Here is a 15,045-nt window from a genome sequence, read left to right on the forward strand (position 1 = left end):
TCCGAAGGAAAGACCATGATTAAGGGCCTGGGGATCTAGGATTAAGGGGCTTCATGAACAGGTGAGCCAGGTGAGCCGGCTGTAGGGGGCCCGGCGCCCGCGGGAGGAGTACCCTCACCTGCAGCGGCTCGCAGCCGCTCTCCCTCAGCTGGGCACCGCCCCAGTCTTAGCTTGATATTCATTGGCGAGTCCTCGGAAGCGTGGACCAGTCAAAACCCTCCTCGTGTCTCCAGCCCCCTCCCAGAAGCCACTCTCGAAAGCTGGGGGGCGGGTCCCCTCCACGAGGACCCAATGGCAGTGCAGGCTGAGCGCCCTGCAGGCCTACGATTGGCTGCCGCGGCGGGCTCTGTCAGAGCCGGATTGGCCCACGGCGGAGACGGAAGCGGCCGGGGGCCGAGTTGCCGGAGCCCTGTCGGGGCGATGTGGAGCGCGGGCAGCTGCGGAGCTGCTGGACCGGTGCTGCTGGGACTGCTGCTGGCGCTCTCGGTGCCGGGCAGCTGTGCCTCCAAGATCGGCGCGGAGCTCGTGACCTGTGGGTCGGTGCTGAAGCTGTTCAACACGCAGCACCGAGTGCGGCTGCACTCGCACGACATCAAATACGGATCCGGTGCGCGGGCCGGGGCTGCGGCATCCCAGGGGCGGCCCGGGGCTGGGGTCTGACAGCGGGGTGGGGTCAGGGGTGTGCGGGCCAAGGGCTGGGCGTGGGGTTCATCAGGGGCTGTAGTAGTTGGGGGCCTAGGGGAACAGGCTGGCAGCTCGAGGGGGTCGTCGGGAAATCTTCCTGGAGCTGCCAGGCCAAGGGGCTTGGAGTCCGGCGAGGGCTCCGCGGGACCTGGGGGAGCCGTTGGGTCCCAGGGTTGAGGTTGTCCAGGAAAGCGGATGGTGTCTGGGCTGAGGGTCGGAGTACCCGCGTTGACAGCGACCTCGGGGGTTGGGTGTCGTCCCCCAGGCAGCGGACAGCAGTCGGTGACCGGCGTGGAGGCGTCCGACGACGCCAATAGTTACTGGCGGATCCGCGGCGGCTCGGAAGGCGGGTGTCCGCGCGGGTCCCCGGTGCGCTGCGGGCAGGCTGTGCGGCTGACGCATGTTCTCACCGGCAAGAACCTGCACACGCACCACTTCCTGTCGCCGCTGTCCAACAATCAGGTGAGCCCCTGGTGAGTGTGTGAGGGCCTGGGCACCTGCTCGGAGCCTCAGGGTTCTCTGTGAGATGGGAATTTCACGTCAGACGTGTTTGCCGAGCGCCCCCTCTGGGGACACGGAGGTGACTGCACCAGGGTCTGGCCCCTGGAGCTCTCAGCCTAGCGGGGACACGACAGGAAGCGTCATCTGGCTTGTTAGCTCCACTCCTGGGGGCGAGTTGGACTCGGGAGGGGATCCACGTGCCCTTGGGGTGAAGATTGGGAAATGGGGCAGGGGAGGAGGAACTACCGTGCTAGGCCTGGAAGGATGAGCAGGAGTCCTCCAGGCCACAGAGAGGAGAGTGTCTTTCCAGGCCTGGGGAAAAGCTTGTGTGTGGAGATCGTTGGAACTGCGTGGGAGGTAGTGCTGGACCAGAGGGGGTGCTTCGGGTGTGTGTGTGCGGTAATCAGAAGAAAAAGTATGAGATAAATAGAACCCTGACTGTCGGCCTGAGGGGTTTGACTTAATGAATGAGGCTCAGAGGGTTAGGACAGGAGGAACCCAGAGAAGAAGAGAGGGGGAAGTCTTGGCTCTGTAGGGGCCAGTGGGCACTTCCCAGGCAGATGAGGTGTGATATTCATGTGTTTGAAGAGCCCGTGTTGGGGGGGATACCCGGGTGCTGGGGGTGGGGGCTGTGGTATCCCATTTTGCAGCTGTGGAAGCTGAGGTTCAGAGAGGTGCCAGCAAGGCCCCTGGGTGTGAGCACAGCTGCCAGGCAAGTGACCACAGGGGACTCGGTCTGTCCTCTGTAGTGACCACTGCCCTCCCACGCCCTGCACCCACAGGAGGTGAGCGCCTTTGGGGAGGACGGCGAGGGTGACCACCTGGACCTGTGGACGGTGCGCTGCTCAGGGCAGCACTGGGAACGGGAGGCTGCTGTGCGCTTCCAGCACGTGGGCACCTCTGTGTTCCTGTCAGTCACTGGCGAGCAGTACGGGAGCCCCATCCACGGGCAACACGAGGTGCACGGCATGCCCAGCGCCAACACGCACAATCGGTGGAAGGCCATGGAAGGCATCTTCATCAAGCCCAGCGTGGATCCCTCTGTGGCTCACGATGAACTCTGAGTGCCATGGATGGCTGGACGGAGGGCAGTAGGGTGGGTCATCTGCAGGGCCATGCTTATGGGAGACTTTGGGTTTGTAGGGGTTCTGGTTCTCAAGTGCCTTTATGATTAAAGAATGTTGGTCTGTGGTTGCATTTTGCTGTGAGCCTGGGGGTGACAGGAGGTACCAGCCTGCTTCAACATGTCTTCTACAGGGCACATCCTCTGTCTCCAGCACAGCTGGGAGCTGAACACCTTGAGCCCTCTCTGATGCTTTTCTCAACACTGTCCAGGGCCATCACAATCCCCTCTCCACCCTCAGATGGTCTGACGGCAACACTGCCCAGTTCCCCAGCCCCTGAGCATCTCGAACCTTCCTGATAAGGTCTGGGGCCTCAACAGAATAGCCAGAGCCCAGCTCCTTACTAGCTGGGATGAACACAAGCTCTCTAGCCCCCTCATCCCTTGAGACACTCCTCCTCCCCCTGTTACCCCTCCCCTCGCAGTTATGGCAGTCTTTGACACTTGCCTTTGACCAAGCACCAGGCCAGGACTCTGCCCATCTGCTGGCACTTTCCATCACAGATTCATTCTTGGTGCAAATGGCAATCCCTACACCCAGCCTGCTCAGGCCTGTGGTATCTTAGGCTGCACTACGATCCTTCAAAATCTTGAAGCCCTAACAGAACTTCAAGAAATACTGCAAGGGAAGATAATTGCAAAGAACTGACATCTGAGAAGGCTTCCTGGAAGAAGAGGCACAGTTTGAGCCAGCAAAGCACTGCAATTTAGAGAAAGGAACTATAAATGGGCGGGCCTGATAAAGGCAGGTCATAGTAGTTTTGCTGGTGCTTGGGTGACCTCTAGAGGTCATGGTGGAGATTACAGTCCTAGGAGCTTCCAGGAACAGCTCGGGTAGAGGGTGCCACTTTTCTCAATGAGATTAAGAGAGACCAAGGAAAGCCTGGGAGTAGCAGCTGGTTGGAAGGACCTTGGAGAAGGGTGGGCAGAGCACCTCACTTTTGAGAAATCAGTTGCCCTTAGGGGGTGGGAGTAAAGCTCTAGCCAATGGTGGGACCTGAGGGGAAGAGATTCATGATTAGGCCCTTCACTCCTCTGACCTCTCCCCTGTGAGTTCCTGCTCTGCTTAGACTTCTTGATCATTGTCTACAAGTCTACACTTCTCTCCCATTACTCACCTGACCTGAGACAGGAGTACAAGCAGAAAACACGGGGGCAGAGGAGTGGGGCTGCAGCCAGTGAAGGTTGCATTACTGAGCAAGTCACTTTTGTGGGCAACTGAAGATTAATCCCACTGGGGAGCTCTGTGACCCTATGTAGAACACGCATCAAAGTTATTCCAACTGCAGGGCAAAAAAGCAGGGCTGGGTACTTATCCAAGCAAAACATTTTCTCTCACTGGCTGCTACGAAGGTGAGGGGGATTCCTATGCAGCACTTTCCACTCGCCCTGTATTCTACAGCTGGAGTGTAGCCCTCAGGCAGAGCCGCAGATGCTGGTAGGGAACATACTTTCCATAGAGGTGAGTGCCAAGGGGATGTAGGTAGAACACAGGCAGCATGGACCACACTGCCAATCCAAGGGGCACTCCTCTGGTCCATCCCTGACCCCTCCCGACTGTAAGAGCCCACTTCTGCCTCTATTACCTCCCTACTGTCACCCACACAAGAGTGAGCAGTGTTGATTAAGAGCAGAATCCAACAGTGCACAGCATGTAGAAATCCTTGGGGAAGCAAGGCAGAAGCTGCAGGAGTAGGTGAGGTGGATCTAGGCAGAATGCAAGACAAGACCAGTGGCAGCAGCAGAGCTCTCCTTTATTGAAGAGTATGTATGTGCCAGGCACTGGGCCAGCAATTTACACAGCATCCATTTGCTCCTGGCAGCAACCCTTTGAAGCACGATCAATTATCATCTTAATTTCACAGTGGAGGCAACCAATCCATTCTATTTAAACTGCTCTGCCTGCCTCCAAAACATTTACTCTCAGCCACTGGACTGAGAGAAAAAAAGAGTAGGGGGCCCAGATTCACAGTAGCCTAAGCAACGCCCCCCAACGCCCAACACACACACACACTGCAACTATGTGAAGGCCGCGCGGGCGTGGCGTGGGATGGAGGGCCGTGTACTTTCCTCCGGGTCATCAACCCCGGGTTAGCACTTAATGGATGCTTATCCATAATCACGCAGGGACCCAAGCGACGCCCCCTTCCTCGTACTTCCCACAGATCCACAAAGCTCCAGAGGCTCAAGGACCAGGGCCGGCAGCCGAGGCCTACACGGTGGCTTCAGACAAATCACACTTGGGTCAAGTCGAGTGATACGGTGGGGTCGAGTGGGGAAAGGGGCTGCCCCCACCAGGAAGCCCGCTGGAGCCGAATGTGTCATCTGGGAGGAACAGGGAGCGATTTCAGTTCGCGAAACGAGGTAGCCTGCAGTCCTACCGAGATGGGCTTGACCGGAGGTCTGGGCATTTTCGTTGAGTCGCAGCCCCCTCCCCAGCGGGCTTGGCCGCGCGGCCGGCGCCCCCCACCGCGCTTCCAAGTGCGCTCGCCCGCGCGGCGGAAAACTTGCGGAGGCTGGAGCTGCGAAAAGGCGGGCAAAGTTCCTTTTGATAAGTTATGAATGGGGAGAAAGTGTTTGTAGAACTCATTGTTAAAACCGCGGAGCCGCAGCCTCAGCCTGCTCCGGGCCAATCCGGGCCCGCAGGCTATTTTGAAATCGCTCCGGCCTCAGCCAATGGGCGTGCGGGAGGCGAGGCCCCGCCGGCGCCGGCCAATGAGCGTGGCGCTATGCTAAGGAGCCGGGGGCCGGGCCGCCGCCTGTCAGCGAGTTAAAGATGGAGCCGGCGGCGAGAGGGCGCCATGAGGTGCAGGGTGGTCCTGGGGGACGATGCGGGCGGACCTCGGTCCAGACCTCTCCCCGCAACCTTCCGAGACCAGCCAGGACCTAGGGCAGATAGGGCGTCCGGCCGCGTAAGTAGCCGGGTCCGAGGCAGGGGCGCGGGCAGGGCCGCCCTACCCGGCAGGCGGTGTGGAGGGGCGCAGCCGGGACCCTGGGGTCCTCCTACGGGCAGGGGACTCCAGAAGGGCAGGGAGCTCCCCGTTTCTCTTCTCCGTTCTGGGCTGCCGGGTAGGGAATCTGTTGGGACAGAACGCGGAGCCTAAGTTAGGGGCCAGGGGCCAGGGGCCAGGAACCAGGGATGAGGACCCTGAGCCTGCAGGGGCCAACCGTTCTTCTCCCGCAGCCTCGGGCCGAGGGACAGTGCAGGGTGGTCGGGCTGTACCCACACCCGCTGCTGGCCCGAGGGGTCTTCGGACAGCGGTGGAGCGCGGGCCCCTCTCCTTTGTGTGTACGCCCTTTCCTTGGTCCGCTCCCGCCCCAGAGTTGGAGTGTCCCTCAGTCTGGGGTCTCTCTACCTCAATCCGGAGGGTGCTGGGGACGGTCCGGCTGCCCTGAGGTCCTAAGGACCCCGAGGACCGCAGCTCCGCTGAAATCCCTCTCTCCACTCTGATGTCTAGGAATGGACCCCTTGCCCTACACAACTCACCGTTGAACTTCTCTTTCTGGGTGTATTGGGGGCTGTGGGGGGGTTCCCCCTGCTAGCCGCAGGTGCTCTGACGAGGTTGCACTACTGTGCTTCGAGAAGCAGTGCAATGATATTGTCAAAGCATCTGGGACCAGCCTTGAGGGACCCCCCACTCCCCCACACTACCAGTTCCCCTCCCCAGGCCAGGTCCCTCCCCTCCCCCCTGCCCAGCTTGCTCACTTCTCCATGGAAACTTGAGATCCTGGCCAGGCCTGGGCCTCTGGGGTCAGAGGGCACCCTTCCCCCAGGCAGAGGCCCCGCCCTAGTGGGCCTGCATTCCAGGTCTCAGAGCCCCACCACCACCGACCACCAGGAGAGGCGCTAGCAGGCCTGCCCGACACTCTTTCCCTGTTGCACTACTGTGGGCCACTGGCAGGCAGTGCAATGATGAAAGGGCATCAGTCAGGCCCAGCCCACCACCCACCCACAGCGCCTGGGGGCAGGGAGGCTTGCTGCCTCACTCCACTTCCCAGCAATTAGGCACAAGTGCAGAGCTCAGCCATCATGGCATCATCCCCCAAGCTCTCCATCAGGGTCATGGCTGGATAGGTGAGGGCAGAGGCCCCAGACTCAGAAAAGCCGTGGTTTGGAGAGGACCTTTGAAACCAGCTCCCAGGTAAGCCTGGGGGCCCCAGGTTTGGTCACGACCCTGGGGAGAAAGAGAGGCCCATTGCTTTGCACACAGGGTCTGTCTGGACCTGGCTCAGACCCAGCTCAAACTTGACTATGTAGACTTGCACTGGGCCCAGCCCTCCTTGAAGGCCTGGGGAGGGTCAGGCTCTGGAGAGAATGTTCACCTGGGGTCTTGGGAAGCAGCACCGGAGGTGGCCGGTGACTTGGGATATGAAGCCTGCAGGTCATGCCCTCCAATTCTGCCCGCTTATTCTCTTACAGGGATATATGCTGCCCTGAGCCTGCAGGAAGGACTGTGAGGTGCCTGGCATGCCCACAGCTGCTACTGGGGGGCTTGTAGCTGAACTGCCAAGGAGCCTGGCCCCCAGGCATGTTTGCGGGGCCACCTCCAGCATCAGAACCAGACGCAAAAGATTTTTCTGTGCCCAGTGACAATCATTCAAGCCTGTCTCCTTGAGAGGAGATCCAGGTCTCCAGACAGGCATTTGGGGTACCCCTCACCAATGGCTGAGCACGCAGGGACACTAGACTTACCCTCACAATGGGGATAGAAGACTTGACATCCTGGGGAGGATGGGGACAATGACACACACTCCTCTGCCTCCTAGGCCTGAGCCCTTGGGTTCCTCCATCCTAAGGTCACCTGACTCGGGGCCTGACCTCCCTTCCTCTTGGCTCCAGGTGCCATGGCTGGAGATGGCCACCCCTTGCTCCTAGGCAGACTGTGTCTCCACTGGCCGCAGATCCCCATGCAACTGTCTCCTGCCCTTTCTGGGAGGGGCTTGTGGACTCAGGGCTCTGCTCAAATGTCCCCTCCTAGGGGAAGCCTTCCCTGGGCATCCAATGTTCCTCCACAAGAGCCTATTAGATCACCATTTTCTCCCTGTGGCTGAAGCCCTCTTTAGAGCCCCTGAGGGCAGGGACCAGGCAGTTTATTTTTTTTCTCTTGGCAGTGCCTGGCACAATACACTTTAAAATATATAAAAAAAAAAGCATATAAAGTGTGAAGTATGATATGCATATCATGATGGGGGTGTTAATCAGAGGTCTGTCTGACCTCTCAAAGGATGCTTGTCCTGTTTTTTTCTGTCCTGTTTTTATTTATTTATTATTTTTTTAACATTTTTTATTGATTTATAATCATTTTACAATGTTGTGTCAAATTCCAGTGTTCAGCACAATTTTTCAGTCATTCATGGACATATACACACTCATTGTCACATTTTTTTCTCTGTGATTTATCATAACATTTTGTGTATATTTCCCTGTGCTATACAGTGTAATCTTGTTTATCTATTCTACAATTTTGAAATCCCAGTCTATCCCTTCCAACCCTCTACCCCCCTGGTAACCACAAGTCTGTATTCTCTGTCCATGAATCTTTAGATTCCACATATGAGCGATCTCATATGGTATTTTTCTTTCTCTTTCTGGCTTACTTCACTTAGAATGACATTCTCTAGGAGCATCCATGTTGCTGCAAATGGCGTTATGTTGTCGGTTTTTATGGCTGAGTAGTATTCCATTGTATAAATATACCACATCTTCTTTATCCAGTCACCTGTTGATGGACATTTAGGCTGTTTCCATGTTTTGGCTATTGTAAATAGTGCTGCTATGAACATTGGAGTGCAGGTGTCATCCTGAAGTAGATTTCCTTCTGGATACAAGCCCAGGAGTGGGATTCCTGGGTCATATGGTAAGTCTATTCCTAGTCTTTTGAGGAATCTCCACACTGTTTTCCATAGTGGCTGCACCAAACTGCATTCCCACCAGCAGTGTAGGAGGGTTCCCCTTTCTCCACAGCCTCTCCAGCATTTGTCATTTTTGGATTTTTGAATTGTCCTGTTTTTAAAAAGGCACATAATATATATTTGAAAGTCAGGTTCGATTTTGGAAGTTGCATGGGGACAGGCAGCAGAATGAAGATTTGAACCCCAGTGTAGCTGAGTGTGCCTGCATCCTAAGGCAAGATGCACAGGCCAGACCATCTTCCTTGGTTGTATCCACCTTGCTCTCTGACATCAGAGCAGGAGGAAGTGAATGCCACCTGCTGTGTTGGGGACAGCTAGGGTTAAAGGTCTGGAAGTTTGGCAACAGGAGGTGAAAAATCTCGTTAGAGTTCTCAGGTATGCTTCATGGATCTCAGGGCTTGATTGTGGTGGAGGGAGGTTAGGAGGGGACAGCTAGGAAGCAGTCCAGGCTGCACCCACCTCTTTACTAGCTGGGATGGATGGTGGTGTCAGTCACTGACCAGGTAGGAGAGAGAAAAGAGAAGCAGGTTTTGGGCAGGAGGGAAGAAGCTGCCTGCCAATCTGGATGTGCTCCGCATGAGATGCCCAAGAAACATCCCCTGTGTATACTTGGATGTGGGTCTGGAGCTTGGGGGAGTTGGGGTTATTTAGGTCAGCTGTGGGTTGGGACTAAGTGGATAAGATCAGATGGTCCAAGAAGGAATGGTGAAGACGGGACCTTCATAATGGTGAAGAGAGGAGAGTACAGAAGCTGGAGAGAGGTGGGTCTGATGCTGAGAGTAAGCCAGGAGAGAAGAGGGTGAAAAGCCCAGGGTAGAGGAGATGGGGGCAGAGAGAAGTCCATAAGGTGAGGAGGTGGGAGGAGCAGCCGGGATAGGGGAGTACTGAAGGCCGGCGCCGAGAGGCGTCGGGGGAGGCGAGGGCCTTAAAGGAGTAAGAGTTGCGGTAGCCATGGGCCAAACTCCGCCAGATGGGCCTCACTCCGCCAGATGGGCCTCAGCCCCACTTGGCTGCGCCCACCCCGTCGAGGCGTGAGAGCGCATGCGCGGAGTGGCGGGCATTGTCACGTGCGGCCGTCTCGCCGGGATAGGCCTGCGGTCTCACGGGACTGGCCCGAGCGGTCCGGGCGGCGGAGGAAGCCTGCATCGGCGCGGAGGCTGGGGGACAGCGGTGCGTCCCCGGACCTGGCCCCGACGATGACCTGAGCTCAGGCCCTGGGGAGCCGCGCTCTCTCTCCGGGTTGGGGCGGGTGGGGTGGGCGCGCCCGGACCCTGTGGCCTCGCCCCGACGGCCGCTCCACCCCCAGGCAGCCGGGCCGCCCGGAGCCCTCGAGGATGGAGGTCCTGGACGAGTTCGACAGTGAGTTCCCCCCGAGTGTGACCTTCTGCCAGCTCATCTCTGAGGAGGACTTCGAGAGGCAGGCTGCGACCTACACGGAGCGCGCGCTGCGCCGCCTCTTCCGCAGCATCGACCGCAACCCGGCGCTGGCCGAGAGGGTGGTGCGCAAGGGCAAGCAGGCCGAGTGCGAGCGGCGCGGGTTCCTCTCCTTCCTCTGGGTGCGGGCCGGCGGGGCGGGCCCGGGGGGCGCAGCTCTGGGGATCCGAGATGCGGGCGGGGGCACTGTCCGGCCAGCCTGGTCTCCTAGGTAGGGTCTTCCCGGAGGTGGCAGCGTGGGGAGGGCAGCGTGCAGGCCAGGCGGCTCACGCGTCCGGCTTCCTCCCTCCTCGCGTCTCCCGCTGTGGTCGCAGGCCAAGCTCTCCTGCGCCGTCCAGGGGGATATGAACTGTTGCAACAGCATGGGCGCCCGGGAGATGCACCAGCGCCTGGAGCAGCTGAAGAGGGGCATCCACCGCGTGCACCTCTACTCGCAGGGTGAGGCCCCGCCTGCGCTGGGCTCTGCACCTGGCAGACCCGACTCAGGTCCCGTCGATGGTCCATAGAAGTCTTCACTTCATCAGTCAGGCCCTCCTGAGAGCCACACATTGCGTGCTAGGCCTCTTCGATTCCTTTTCACTAGGGGGACTGTATAACTCGTGTCCACACTGGGACACATGAGAGTGAAATGAAAGGGGGCTGCATCGGTGGCCACACAGGGATGACAAATGAGGATCCTGACCAGGTTTATTGAAGTCCCCTTTGGGTGGGATGCCCTAGCGTTTCCCCGATACCATTGGCTAAAGGACCGTGTTGTCCCCTTTGATGGGTTTGCGTCTTGTTGTCATGGTCTGCCAGTGTGTTTGCTTTGTCCTCTCCCTGTGTTTCTCGGACAGTTGCTCTAAAGCCTTGATCAGGTTTGGGTGTGGTCAGAGGAGTGCGATGGTGGTGGGCTCCTTTGTTCCACATCACCTGGGGGGCCTAGCTCGTTTGTGGGGTGTGGTGTTATTTATCCCTGTTTTAGGGAAGAGGTCCAAGGGGGTTGTCCAACATGAGAAGGTCACACAGAAATGGAGCTTAGGGGGAGGGTATAGCTCAGTGGTAGAGCTCGTGCTTAGCATATACGAAGTCGTGGGTTCAATCCTCATTCCCTCCATTAAATAAATAAACCTAATACTCCCCCCAAAAAAACCCCCAAAAGCTAGCAATAGAAGTGGAGGAACTAGACTGGGACTCAGAGTGGGGTTGCTCCAGGCACAGGTGCTTAGCCTCCAGCCGGTGCCCCCTGGTAGTACTGATCTCATTCCAGATGAGGGGCTGCAGGAGGAGCTTAACACCCACTTTGCTGGCGGTCTCCAGCTCTGAACAGTAGAAATGCTCAGACTCCTTGGCACAGGAGAGTAAAGGGGGCAGGCCCCAGGTCCCGGAGGGGACCTGAGCCCACCTCCACAAGACTTCCTCCTTGCGCACCCCCAAGATGACCTGGGGCTGGGTGCAGTTGGTGGGCTCACTGTCCAGGGCCTGGATCCCCACAGGGGTGCTGATGGACTTAAATGCTTGGCCCGGGGGGTTGGCAGACCGACCTACTCAGGCCAAGGCCAGCCCTCCTTGGCAGTGACACTCCATCACTTCCCATGAAATTCTGCCCTGATAGTCAGCCCGGTATGGACCCTGCCTATGCCTGGGACATTCCAGCTTCCCGGTCCACCTGTAAGACAGAGACAATAGTACCCTTTCCCTGTAGTGTGGTGGTGGAGTCAGTGAGAGGGTGCACCAGGGTGCCTGTCAAGGGCGGCCTTAGGCATTGGTGCACTTCTTGGGGCTGCCTTTCCTCCCTATTGGAGGGACTGAGTTTGGCCCAACTCAACCTGTTCTGGCCTCGGGGTCGACATTCACTGACACCTTTTGTCCCAGATGCCAAGAAGAAGAGAAGGAAGCCAAAACCGAAGAAATCAGAACCCATCCTCTTGAGAGACCGGTCAACCTCCCCGTGCCTGCCACCAACCTTGCCACCTCCACCACTGCCACCACCTGCCACCACCATGGCCTCCATGGTGGCCCCATCATCCCCTGTCTACACTATGCCCAGGGTCTTTGGCCCCTTCCCTCCACTGCCCAGCACATCGGTCAGTGGCCCTTGGAGAGGCAGGAAGCAGCCCAGCTCCTCTTCCAGGCCCACAGCAGTGGCTTCCAGAACTTTCTGTTTAAGCCACAGAACTCTCTGCAGGCAGCAGTTGATAAGCAGATGGAAAGGGGCTGCTCTCCTTGAAGGGTTGGGGTGGAGGGAGGCACAGAGCTCCACCTGCTTGGCCCCAGTGCCCTGGGTGGAAGCCTGGGGCCCCCATCTCCAGCCTGATGCCTGCTTCTCCCCATGGGTGTCATTCTCAGTGCTGTCCTCTGAGGGCCCCTGCAGTGCTATCCCTGCCCGCCTGCCCCTCCTGACTCCCCCTTACCCTACACCTGTCCCCCAGGCTGGGTTAAGACCTCCTCCCTTGGCTCCCAGCCCCCATCCTGTGCCCTGTGCCCCAACACCCAGCTCTAGGTGGGCACTGAGAATGAGCCTGGTGTGTTTGCTGATTGACAGAAACATACGTCATTCTCCTAGTTCCTGGAGAAGGTGTTTTTCTTCATGGCGAGGACCCCAAACTTGTCCTGAAATTTCCTTTGTTTCCTGAAGGTGGAGAAACTGGAAGTTTCAAGGTCTGAAGTGAAATTAAATTGGACTGGCCTCTCATCAAACCCAAAGAGGTGAAAAGAATTTATTCTGGGCTAGAGGCAAATGAAAAGGGAGTGTTTGGGGGAACTGGCTGTGCACCAGACTTGGCTGTGACCCCCCCACCTCTTGATCGATTTTCCCTACAATCCCAAGTGGTCCTTCCTCATCATCCCAGGAGGGATCCAGGGTCAGAGGCTGCCTAGTGTGCAGAGTCCCTGTGCCTGTGTCAGAGGCATGCCCCTGAGGCTGGGGAGGGCCTCCGGAGGAGCCCAGAGCTGATGTGTGTCCCCTGCCTGCCCTGTCTTGCAGCCACATGGTTGATCTGACCCCCTTGGTCCTCAATCCTGGAGGCTTCCACTTCTCGTACCTGGCCAGGAACAGTGCTCACAAGCTCCACTGCCAGGGTGTCCCCTGGTAAGTGTGCCTCCCAGCATCCTTGCTGGAGGGATGTCTGTGTGATAGTCCCTGCTACCTCTGGGAAGGACCCTAATGTAATCAGGGTGCTGCAAACTTACTCCCCTTTCCTAGTGTTTGTGATGGTGAGAAACCAGAAACAGCCCAGAGACCAACAGAAAGGGAATGATTCTGTCAGCTGTGGGCAGCCCTGTGATTTATCTACACATGTGTTTTGCAAAGCAGGGATTTACTGAATATGGGGGGTTCTTATCACCTGTTTTTTTTGACTTATGTTTGTCAAGTATTTCCCATGTCATTGACTCTTTAGACTTGTCTGCTTCATTGCATCAGATGACTTTTTTGTTAGAGAGGAAGATTATTTTTTTTTGGAGGGGTAAGTAATTAGGTTTAGTTATTTATTGTTATTTTTAATGGAGGGACTGGGGATTGAACTCAGGACCTCATACATGCTTAGCATGCACTCTACGACTGAACCACGCCCTTCCCGCAACCCAGATGACTTTTTTAAAAATAGCTTTACTGAGGTATTCACATGGCATGTAATTAATCCGTTTAAAGTATATAAGTCTGTGTTTTTGGTATATTCAGAGTTATGAAACCATCACCACAATCAATAGCACACTTTTGTCACACTACCATTCTTCAGATTCTAAAACAGTATATATTTACTGTAGACAATCTGAAACTGACACAAAACAGACACCAGTCTTACTCCCATGGTTGGAAGTAACCACATTGGCACGTATTTGTGTTTTGCTGTTGGCTTTTCCCATGGACCCGCATGTGTGTGTGTGCGTGTGTGTGCACATAGTAGTTTGTTACTTAATCAGGAGCACCCTGGTGGGCAGCTTTGCAGGCAGCTCTGGAATCTGTTGCTTTCCCGGTCATTAAAATTACCTATAAATTCACCAATAGTTACAGGTGCAGAGTATCCCATCCCAGGTGTTGATGGGGTATCATTTACTCCACTTCTCTTGGCTTGTTGAAATATTTCACTAATGGGGACAATTTTCAGCCTCCTGTTATATATTGCCTTTTTTAAAATTTTTAAAAAATTGAAGTATAGTCGATTTACAACATTGTGTTAATTTCAGGTGTACAGCAAAGTGATTCAGTCATACATGTACATATATCTATTATTTTTCAGGTTCTTTCCACTATAGATTATTACAAGATATTGAATATCGTTCCCTGTGCTATACAGTATTTTTAAAAAACATTTCCATTGTGCTTTTTATTTTTTATTTTTGGAGGGGTTGGTGTTAATTAGATATATTTATTTTTAATGGAGGTACTGGGGATTGAACCTAGGACCCTGTGCATGCTAAGTACGCACTGTATCACTGAGCTATACCCTTCCCCTACTGTATTGCTTTCTGAGTGAGCTCTGCTGTCTTGGTTCCATCACTAAAAATGTGTTATTTTAAATTGTTTATTTAAAAGTTTACAAAAGCGGAACATAGCCTATGGAAAAAAGCTCACAATATAGAAATGAATACATAAAATATAACAGTCCTCTGCTGCTGAGTCCTGCTGCTAAGAGTTTAACATGTACCTTCCAAAACACAGATACACAAATATGCTGGCTAATTTTTTCATCAGGGCAGGCTCATAATGCATGTACTTCTCAGCAACTTGCTTTTTTCTATTACTGCACGTTGGGATGTCTTTACTTGTTGGGATGTACATTCCTTAGTCTGCTGCAGAATAGTCCACTGTGTGGCTGCACCTTGGTTCTTTTCACCCGTCCCTGATGGACGTTTAGATTGCTTCCGGATTCTCACAATCACAAACATTGCCGCAAGGAACCGCCTTGACCAAACATTGGTGGAGGGACTTTGGTAGTAGATACATATTGAGAGCCATCCCACAGCCTGGGTTTCATCGAGTGCACCTCTGATGGCCCTGGGTGTTGCGTCCCACCTAATGGATGTGTCTTACCCGTCTCCTGCAAAGGACCTCTGCCTGTAGTGGCTTCCCCAACAGCGAGGAGATGCCCTCCCCTTCTGTGAAGGCCTCCATCTTCACCCCGCCTGTCCTGATCAAGTTCCAGCCTATACCCAGACCCAAAGAAGACTCAGAGAATGACCCTGGCAGTGCAGAGTCCGTGCCCCACCAGAGGGATCCGTAACATCTTTGGTGCAGACCACAGCCGGAGAAATGAATAAAGTTCCCCTGGAGGTGCCTTCCTCATACCACGCTCCCCAGGGGCTGTGCATTTGTGTGGTCTCTCCCATCTTCGGCCTGAGCCTGCACACAGTAGGTGGTCAGGTCAGCGAGACTGGAAAGTGTCCTTTCTTGCACCTAACACGGGAAC

The 15,045-nt window shown here is 55.6% G+C and overlaps 2 protein-coding genes across 2 annotated transcripts; both read left to right on the top strand.

Annotated features, from left to right (window-relative positions):
- Window positions 1-255: 255 nt before the first annotated feature.
- SDF2L1 (stromal cell derived factor 2 like 1) lies at window positions 256-2,376 on the top strand. The gene is made up of 3 exons (XM_006213303.3): window positions 256-607; window positions 950-1,146; window positions 1,968-2,376. Exons 1-3 carry the CDS (start codon window positions 292-294, stop codon window positions 2,247-2,249), a joined length of 795 nt encoding a protein of 264 aa, XP_006213365.2. The 5' UTR covers window positions 256-291; the 3' UTR covers window positions 2,250-2,376.
- A 6,978-nt stretch (window positions 2,377-9,354) lies between these two features.
- LOC107034455 (uncharacterized) lies at window positions 9,355-14,923 on the top strand. The gene is made up of 6 exons (XM_031674687.2): window positions 9,355-9,777; window positions 9,970-10,093; window positions 11,510-11,721; window positions 12,273-12,343; window positions 12,621-12,725; window positions 14,685-14,923. Exons 1-6 carry the CDS (start codon window positions 9,556-9,558, stop codon window positions 14,857-14,859), a joined length of 909 nt encoding a protein of 302 aa, XP_031530547.1. The 5' UTR covers window positions 9,355-9,555; the 3' UTR covers window positions 14,860-14,923.
- Window positions 14,924-15,045: the final 122 nt, after the last annotated feature.

This window comes from Vicugna pacos, chromosome 32, assembly GCF_048564905.1.
Source record: "Vicugna pacos chromosome 32, VicPac4, whole genome shotgun sequence".
Lineage (NCBI taxonomy): Eukaryota > Metazoa > Chordata > Mammalia > Artiodactyla > Camelidae > Vicugna > Vicugna pacos.

Coding starts and splice junctions, on each gene's coding strand:
- SDF2L1 (XM_006213303.3), top strand. CDS start 292: ATGGCAGTGCAGGCTGAGCGCCCTGCAGGCCTACGATTGGCTGCCGCG. Junction 608..949: donor CGACATCAAATACGGATCCG/GTGCGCGGGCCG, acceptor GTCGTCCCCCAG/GCAGCGGACAGCAGTCGGTG. Junction 1,147..1,967: donor CGCCGCTGTCCAACAATCAG/GTGAGCCCCTGG, acceptor CTGCACCCACAG/GAGGTGAGCGCCTTTGGGGA.
- LOC107034455 (XM_031674687.2), top strand. CDS start 9,556: ATGGAGGTCCTGGACGAGTTCGACAGTGAGTTCCCCCCGAGTGTGACC. Junction 9,778..9,969: donor GGTTCCTCTCCTTCCTCTGG/GTGCGGGCCGGC, acceptor CTGTGGTCGCAG/GCCAAGCTCTCCTGCGCCGT. Junction 11,722..12,272: donor CTCCACTGCCCAGCACATCG/GTCAGTGGCCCT, acceptor TGTTTCCTGAAG/GTGGAGAAACTGGAAGTTTC.